General features: G+C 52.1%; 1 protein-coding gene across 1 annotated transcript; it reads right to left on the minus strand.

Moving 5' to 3' along the window:
- Window positions 1–460: 460 nt before the first annotated feature.
- Window positions 461–3070, minus strand: ETH_00031940 (vacuolar ATP synthase subunit d, putative; the record flags this gene model as incomplete). Its single annotated transcript, XM_013378050.1, has 9 exons — window positions 461–522; window positions 1199–1278; window positions 1387–1466; window positions 1651–1716; window positions 1924–2027; window positions 2268–2367; window positions 2455–2553; window positions 2661–2778; window positions 3036–3070. 9 exons carry the CDS (start codon window positions 3068–3070, stop codon window positions 461–463), a joined length of 744 nt encoding a protein of 247 aa, XP_013233504.1.
- Window positions 3071–9481: the final 6411 nt, after the last annotated feature.

The following is a 9481-nucleotide window of genomic DNA, read 5'->3' on the forward strand; positions in this document are numbered from 1 at the left end:
CAGCAGCTGCACCAGCATGTTTCATAAGCTGCAGCGCCAGCTGCAAGGTCTATACAATTGAAACAACCGTAGTCCCACTCATAGAACGGAGCTGCCGCCCCCCTTGCACACTGAACCGCAGCTCAAGCGGCTGCACAGCTAAGAGCCAAAGCAGCATTAGTTGGCCCTGAGGGGCAAAGTACAGCTGCAGCACAGCTGGAGCACAGCTGCAGCACATCCACAGCTGCTGCACAGGCCCCGTAGCATGTGGGCACGGCCGCTGCTTTGCGTTTTGCTGCGGTGTTGGGTCTGATGAGGCGCCCGAGCAAAGTGTGTGGAGACGCTGCTGCTGCAGCTGCGGCACTGAGACAGCAGCAAATGCGCTGCTGCCCGGCCAATAAAGAAGCCTTCTGAAATATGGGATGCAGCAAGGGCGAGAGGCAGCAAAATTCAACCCCTGGCCTCCAGCCCCCTTTGATGCTTAGAAAACAAGGTCATCGTCGTCCTCCCCCAGAATAGTCCCAGACAGTAGACCTGAAGCTTCTGTGCAGCAGCAGCAGCAGCAGGCAAGCAGCAGGAAGCGTGCATGCGCCGCGGCTTCGTTAGCCTCGGCGCTGGCGCGCTGCTGCGCGGCAGCCGGGCAGCAGCCCCACAGGGCGCCCAGCAGCAAACCCATAAGAAGACGCAGCCACTGATCGAGCAGTAAGAGTTTCGGAAAGGGTTTAGGATTTTAGGCACAGCCACGGGCAACTTGCAAAACTCAAAAGGAGAAATGCTAAGCTCCAGCAGCGCTGCTGCAGTGAGAGGCAGCAAAAGCGAAGACACAGCAAAATGCAAGTGGGGCTACACAAGCCCAAAGACAGCCACACGGACACAAGAGCACGCGAGACAAAGGCGGCGAGTCGAAGTGGGGCCCCACAGTTTCATGCAGATCAGAACAGCGAGAAACAAGAAAGAAACAAAGTGCCCAGCAACAGGAAGCGCTGCAAAGCCGAGGCAGAGAAAAAAATAGACGAGTGGCGAAGGGGCAAAGCAACAAACGGCCAATTTCAGAGAGAGAGATCCACAGAAAGGGCACGGACACAATGGAGAAAACTGCTGCGACGTGCAGCACAAGAGCCGCTGCTGCGCTGCTGCTGCGCTGCCGCAGCGCTGCCGCAGCTGATACGCTGGGTGTTCATGAAAAGCCTGGCTGTGGCTGTCTTTTTTGCTGACTCACTCAAAGCCTTTCCAGCTTCCTCCAGGGCCTTCTGCTCTGCCTCCTTTGCCAGCCTTTTCTTTTCTTGGATTTTTTTTAGCCTTCGGAACAACGCGAGCCCGTCCTTACAGAAAGAGCCCTAAACCCTAGACTCTAGCAAACCCTAGATCAGGGACTACTGCGCACACTGCCACCTAGGGAGGGTTTACCTGAAGAATTCCTCTCGCTCCATTTCGTCCAATTCCTTCGTTATGTAGTTTATGCTTTTGTCAAGCTTGGGGAGCACCACCTGCATGCAACAGCCCCGAAGTCCTAAAGGCAGATTCAAAACCCCAAACCCTAAGCCCGACTCACGCTGCCTAGGGTCTAGCCTTCAAGCCCAGAGAATGGGCGCAGCTTTCTGGCCCCAAGAAGTGCCCCTGCTCCATAAACCCTAGACTTTTTCGCTGAATTGCAAACCCCAACAAGCGCACGTTGTTGAGGGCATTGACGCGTCTGTTGGTCATTTTAATCTCCGAGTCCAACGTGAAAAAGGCTGTCTGCAGGCGCGAGCAACGAAGCCACACACTCTAAACCCTAAACGCTAAACCCTAGAGCCAGCCTCTCCGGCCCAGCTCCCGCCCAGCTCAAGTGCCCTCCGCCCGGCGTGCAGCGCAGAGGTGTGGCGCAGCAGCAGCAACAACAGCAGCAGAAGCAGCACCCTCGGACTTGAGCTTTAAATTGCAAAGTTTTGAATTTAGACCCACCTGAAGAGATGCCAGTTTGACCAGCTCCGCTAGGGCTTCTTGGTACTTATCTCGCGCCGCCAGAATCACGTGGCCGCCGGCGGAGAGGTTGATGTTCTTGAGGACTGCGCAGCCGCAAACCCTAAACCTCCGCAAGCCTCCACGGCCCTTAACCCTGAACCCTAGAGAAATCCCAAGCCTTCTCCTTCCCGCTAAACCCTCAGTTCCAAACCCTCAAGGTTCACGGCGCCTCCTTCTTATTCAGAACTGGCCGCCACACAGCCTTGGGGCCCACGCCCCTTCGAGCCAAAACCCTAAACCCTAAACCCTAAACCCTAAACCCTAGCACAGCAAACTCCACTCACTGTCCACGGTGGGATCGGTGGTTATTTGGAAGACAGGAAGCCGCACACCGGCAACATTATCATAAGCGGCAGTCACGAACACCGCGGGCCTTTTGATACGCTGCAGAAACAGCCAAAGCCCTAAACCCTAGACCCTAATTCCTAGCGCCTTAAGTCCTACAGAAACAGACCCTAGGCTGTTGCAGACCTGCATGAGCTGCTCCCGAAGGTCATTTCCGCCAGCCCAGGACGCCTTAGCCATGGAGAAGTGTGCCTCGTTTATTGTGTCACCAATGGACAGCTTGGTCTGCAGCACCCACTCAAGCCCAAGCACCCGCAAGAGAAGCCCTAAACCCTAGTCACGAACCCTAAACACTAGGCCTCGAGCGTTGCTGCGAAGTGCGCAAAGCTTGCCTTGACAATCTCCTTCAGCATGCCGCGGAAACGGGCAGAAAGAGCATCGCTCTTTTTCTTCAGCAGCTGATACCCCTGCGAGGCTCCTTTCTTCTTTTGTTTGGCGACCTGGAGAGTCCTGAAGAAGCAGAAGCAGAAGATTCAAGAAAAAAGCCTCAGTCGCAGCTCTTGCTGCATGTGCAGTGGCCTGGAAGCCAGATGATGCTGCCGGAACCGCTCCAGCAGCAGCTCCACAGCTAGCGACATACTAGGAGCCAAGGCAGAAGCAGCAGCCCCAGCAGCAGTAAGATCATCCCACCCAGCAACGGGACTGTATGGCTCGCTTTCCCTCGAAGATTTCATATTCAAACTGCCCGAGAGGCGAATGTGGCTTACATGCGGCTCGGCGCCACCTGGGCATCTGACGACATTTTGGAAAGTCTGCTAAGTAGCCAACGTCAGGAGATGTGGAATCCTTTCAAATTTATTAAAGATTAAGGCGAAACGAGGCCATAACTCTTCCGATGGAAGCGTTGCGCTGCTGCCGCTGTAGTGCTGGGCACTACAGTCGACCTAGCACTCGCAGCAAAAAGTCACGGTGAGCAACAGCGTTCCTAACTGGACCACAGTTGAGCATAATTGTCGCTACTTATGTGCCGTTGGCTGTGTCAGCAGCAAATAAGGCACAGCTGGCAGGTTTGGGGCTGGTTGAGACTGTGTGCATAGACGACAACTCCTGCAGTGAAAAAGCTAGTTCTGTTTACGTTGAGGGCTTATGGTTACCGAATATAATGTGTTTTGACTATTTTTAAACGGTTTCAGCTAGACTTAAAGTCTAGAAAAGTCTAATGTTCAGCATTCACTCAGTACCGGCAGTGGGCGCTTGGCTGGGCACCATAGTACTGCAGTACTGGGTTCCACATAAGACGTATTCACCGACAACACTACAAAACCATAATCCACTAATAGGTATTAGCTGGGAGATAATGAAAATATTTTATTCAATTCTGTTTCCCGTAGGCGTCCGTCAAGCTGAAGGCTGTGTGGTGATCGCTTGGTGTGCCGTACTATAGGTACTCGCCTCCAAGAGCGCGGCACTTTTGTATGCTGAAGATGGCTCGATTTGCAAATAACAGCCACATGTCTGTGTAGTATGCACAGTTTATGCACCAACACAGTAGTAAAATTGGCAGGTCGTAATCAAGAGAAACCAGAGAGCACTCGTTGGAAGCTTGTGCGCGGGTCCCAGAGATGCTGTATAGCTGTACTGTGCTGCCCTCGAGCAACTAGCAATTAACCAAATATTTCCGTAGGCAGTTCTAAAGCCAAGATTTTACAGAGAAATGTAGTATCTCTTGATGTGCTGGAGCCGTCAAAAGGCTCTTGCTTACGCGGATTAGGATGCTAGCTGTTGACTAATGTCACATCGCCTAAGTTGCCATAGAACGAAAAACTTATGTGATGTTCCCGAGGCAGGTGATGATTATGTTACCTTTTTCTCCTGTTGGAAGCGTGAGTGCGAGTGGGACAAAAGTTGCCAGCACAGGCATTCAAACACTGCCGAAAGCAAGTGCTCGTGCTATTCTTTAGTGTGCTCAAGGTTGAGTCGGGTACTATGATTCTCTTCTAAGCCTCTCACTTTAACGGTATATCGCGGCTTATTCTCCCTTCTGTCTCCCTCACAAGGGCCCTCTGGCTGACTTGTCGCTGCAAAAACCCAGTTGGGCGGCGTTCTTTACCGGTTGTCATGTATCGGGATGGGACTGTTTGAAAAGTACGAACTCAAATTAGACTAAATTTTACTCTTTGCTGATAGGCTAGACGGTCTATTGCTTGTTCTTGATAAAAGAACTCTTGCGCACTATATACACCGGCTGTTGGAGGTGTCAGTCTGCTAAGGTCTCACATAAGGAGCACGCTTAAATCACGGGGTCAGCAGGAGATAGCTTGGCTATAGAGGTTTCAAAATGTCGTAAAGGCTTAGCTGCTTTATGTCGAAGTGCACAAGCAGATATATTAGCTTACACCTCTGCAATATCGCTGACATCTGTGGATTTTATAACGCCGCTCACTCTGTAGATTGCTTGAGCCAGCAGAGCTTCCAGTCAGTGAGAGCTCTTCAGACAACATACTGCCATCGTGAGGTCTCTGGGCCTGCGTGTTGGGGGGTGTCGTGCAATGAAAGTGCACTGGGAATCGTGCAAACAAACCGTGCAATAACGTAAGTGCTTCGGATTTGTCTCGCAAACGTGAAGAAGCTGCGGCATCCAAATGTGCCCTTTGTCTGCAGTAGAAATACGTAGGTACGGAAATTCGAAGCAAAAGGTGCACCAGTAGCTACGGAGCTTCAATTTCGATTTCGCTTTTTTGTTGTGTAGCGGCCGTGTGAGGCTCGCGGATCACTAGATACAAAATCTATACATCAAAAAATCCTGGAATCCACGTTCAAGTACCTCACCTTTCGCACAGCGAGCGGCACCCATGTGCAACTTGCAAGGACTCGTAGTACCTTGAACTTGTATATTCGCAAAAGTAGGCTCGGCAACAGTCTTCGTAGGGAGCGAGTCTGGGGATGCGCCCAGTCAAATGGCCTCAGATTCCAAGCGCAATTGTGAGTCCGGCGAATTCTGGCCTTATAAACATACGGCACCAGTGTGCCGTTCCAAAAAGCTGATGCGCTTGATCGTAGCATCTCATGATAGACATTTATGGCTTTTCCCTTGTGTGCAGCGAAATTTACAGCGTCTGCACTAATAGAATAGCTGGAGTAGGCAGGTTTCCTTTTCAAGCTTGCGTTTGAAGAACTTGAGGAGGCAACGGTAGTCAGGAAAGATTGTGAAGAATTACCCCAGCAGTTTAGGCCTGGATGTAAGAACTCCCTCCAACCACATTATTGGGGCACCCGAAAATATCCTGACTTAATAACGGCTGAAGATAAGAGTTGATGTTGGCATGAAAGGCGGCTCAGGCATGCTCGGTGCCAAGGGGCCCGATGTTGTACTGGAATAGCCCCAACACGGAGTGGGAAGCCGACTTTCAATAGTCCTCCTCTGTGTTCGTGCAGGTAGGCGAATCAAATTGAAATGAATCAAATCAAATTCGATGATTAAAGTCAAATCTTTAAATTTATCTGGAAAAAAGTATCTAGCAGTTCCCAACATTTTTCTCTTTATTAGCCTCAAGACTGAGTCGAAAGTTGTCCTTCGCCGCCGCTCCTTCGCCGAATACGATGTAGGCTTGAATCAAAATCTGTTGAATAAAAAACACCTAGCAGCCCCCACATCTATGGTGTGATCTGAATGTGGGCATTGGGAAATCAGCGGCAGCTGTATAGGCAATAAGCGCTTCATAATTAGCCACCTTCGATAATTTCTGTTCATTTGAGCATTCATTGTGTTGCTCTACCCTGATTTTCGGGCCGGCATTAGGGGGTTCGTTGGGACTATCCACAAAACAACTGAAACTCTTTGTCGGTGCCTGTTCGTGCAAATTGAACTGATCTGGCATTACACAACGCAAAAACAGTCCTTGTTTAAGGTTTGCGCGCAACAATAAGAAGGAATGGCCATGAGGGTGCTTCGTGGCATTTTGGAGCGTAGTACATCCAAGAAGGTGGCTCGATGGCAACGTAGAACGAGTACCTCTGTAGGCGCGTTCTTTGGACTTTATGGTTTGCAACCATTGTTCCTAGAGAGTAAACTCTCATGCGACATCAAGCTAAGACTTCTCCGATTCGCCTTCAGCATGTTTTATGTCAATTTGGGAAGCTTTGCAAGACTGCTATAAACCTGTCTTGTGAAGCAGCAAGGCACATAGTAGGACCCCCTAAGGTTCTTTGTAAAGGCATGAGGCAAAGCGTGTGCCAACTTCGGCCAAAGCTAATACAAACCTAGCCTCTTGAAATAAATTTGTGAGTTGATATCAGTTTGAGCACCTCTGCAGTAGGAATTTTGGGTCCACAAATCCATCACTGCTCTAGCATACGAGTTGTATTGTATGGACGGTGAGCGGTAGACTGCCACCGCCTCGTTCGCCGTTTCTGAATGATGTATAGCTACTCTCCCTGGCTTTTTGGCAGATTTTTTTCCAGCCGGCCCTTCTCTTCGCCAGTTTTGCTTGTGTGCGCATTTGGTACACCATGCCACCTGCTCCTGCCGCTTTCATTAATACGCAGCAACATCTCATTGTAAATGCCATTTTACGTTTATGCCGTGTAGCACAGCAGAGTCCAGCACTCCGACCTCTGGAATACGTTCCGCTATCTAGTTTTACGGAACAAAAACCTTCACAAGCTCACCACTTGTTATCCTTGCCACCATCCAGCCAAAATGCAACCTCTTGCGACTAGATAACGCAAACGTACAGCCACAACGCTCTGAGATGCCAGAAATTTGCAGCAATAGGACTCCAGAAGATAGGAGAAGCAACACTGTATCGAAAATATTTATCGCGACTACATGGGGCAGTGCATCATGCACTCGGGCCGGACTTGCTTTGTAAAGTCCCTGTAGTTTCCTGTTTGCACGAGGGCCGTGACAGCAGCGTCAATCCGCCTACCTCGATATGAGCACGGGTAGCGCTAAAATATTGCATCCCAGGAATATACAGGGTTTACGAATATGTGTTTCGTTGCGCATTGTGAAATGGGGGCCAACAGAACCCCTGGGACATCATATCACGCCATCTCGTAAAAAGCCCTAGCCCCTTCCTCTAGCTTTCGTTACCCGGATATTCTTTATCTCTCATCATGGCTGCACTATTCTTCAATGCTTCAAGGATCGTGATCAACGTATGTACCACGTTTCACCTGTACTGCATCTAATGGCGTGTAGAGCCCCACAGAGCCATCACTCGGAAAACACTATCACGGCAAAAATTATTCCTATACCAGCGCTGCTGAGGTATGGGTGCTGAAACTGCACGAAATCCTCTCCTGTGTTAATGCCCGTTGCGCAACGTTTTTCAAGGGGAGCAATGCTATTAAACGTCTACTTGTATAGCAGCGCGCAGCACTGCACCACTGCAGGGAATTTCAACTGTCGCATCAGGGCCGTCTTTTGAGTTTTAAGGACTTTAAGTCTTACTTCATCTAAAGTGCATGATAACCGATATCCCGGCTAGGCACACCAGCAGCTCGAGCTCCGAACACAAGCAGCTGCGCTTGTGCTCCGTAGTACAGTTTGCCTAGAATGCGAACTACGCCATTTCAAGTCTTTTTCCATTCGCAATTTCTCAAGGGAGAAATCCTTGTTGTAATTTGCTGCTGTTTCAATTTCCAACTGCTGCTGAAATGGCTGCAGCGGTGTCCTGCGGGGCTGTGTTGCGCTGTGCTGCTGGCAGCAAGGGCGCAGTTGCTGGGCAGCGTCGGTGGTGCTGTTGCTTGGCGGCGCCTTGGAGTCCCCGAGTTTACAAAATTAGAAAAAGAAATGAATTTGTATATGAATGCATAGGCAGGCGGAGATTGCCATCTTCATAGATACTCGTTTTGCCCCTCTTCCCAGCCCTTACGCGTGGGTTTATCGGCCGCGGCGCCTAAGGCCCCAGGGGGCCCCTCTCTGTCTCTCCTGATTTCGTACCTTTTCCTTGTTTCCTGCATTTCCGCAAACAATTCCACGTCTTTTGCACAAAGGCATCAGCTTGAGGGAGGGGGCCCCACCTAGCCAGACAAGGGGCCCTAGCAGCTCGGCAGCTGCGGCCTCCCTACAGCTGCCCCGCACCGCTGCAAGTCCCCTTTTCTACAACAACGGGGCCCCCTAACCCTTGACCTGAGGGCACCGTCCCCGCTACTTCCCTGGGTGAACCCCGCGTTGCGGGGGCCCCAGGGCCCGCACCGCTTGGCAGCGAGGGGCCAATCTGTCCTATCTTTCGGCCCGTCTGCGTTTCCGTTCTGCGCAACCTGTGTGTCACCTGCTTCCTGCCTGTGGCTGCCGGAGCTCTTTGACGAAGGGCTGAACGAGACCCCGGCTGCAGTGTCTGTACACCTGCAGCGCCTGGACACCGCGGCAGCCACCTCCTGCAGGCGCCCCAGTGCACAGGGGCCCCTCTCCTGGCCTCTCCAGGGCCCACAGGATGTCTGCTGTACCCTCTGCACCCCCTAGGTAAGGCTAGCCTCCTAAAGGGCTCCTGAAATGCGTTTAGTGTGGGGGGCCCCCTCGGGCTTGCTGCCTGGCGGGACCCGCAGCCCACAGGTGGGCTCTGCTGCGCCACTTCTGTATGGATCTTCAGGGGACAAAAATCAGCTCTCTGTCGTTATGCTGCTGTTGGCCGGTGCCAGAGAGGAGCCCTTTGTGCCTTTGCCCATTCTCCAGATGAGCTAGCCCCCAGGAGGGTCCCTCGGCAGGGGTTCAGGGTTCCCCCGAGGGGCCCCCCGCACAGTCAGGCTGCTCTGCACCCAAACGGGGGCACTGCAGCGCCAAATGGTTCTCATAGAGTCTCACGGCATGCTTACTTTAAGCAAGCAGCCCACAGGGGAGGAGAAGATGACTCCTCGGGGCCCCCTCGAGGGGGCCCCCAAGGAGGCGCGGGGTCTTACAGGCCGGTCGGCACTCCGTCAGGGAACAACAGTGTAGGTGCATGCAGCAGCGGCAGCAGCAGCAGCAGCAGTAAGTGAAACAGCCGCATTGGTAGTCGCAGAAGCAGCTCTAGCCACTGCTGCGGATATGTGCGTTGCGTTTTCAGGGCTTTGGAGCCCCCAGGGCCTCTAAAGAGTGGAGACGCAGGACCACCAACGACACTGATCGAGTCCTTTCTGCTGCCGCTCTTCAAGCAGCAGCAGCAGCAGCACAAGGTGCAGGCCCTCCTGCTGGTGCTAATGCAGCAGACGAGGTGCCGCCGCCGCCGCC

Source organism: Eimeria tenella, genomic scaffold (assembly GCF_000499545.2).
Source record: "Eimeria tenella Houghton genomic scaffold, Eth_scaff72, whole genome shotgun sequence".
NCBI classification, from domain to species: domain Eukaryota; phylum Apicomplexa; class Conoidasida; order Eucoccidiorida; family Eimeriidae; genus Eimeria; species Eimeria tenella.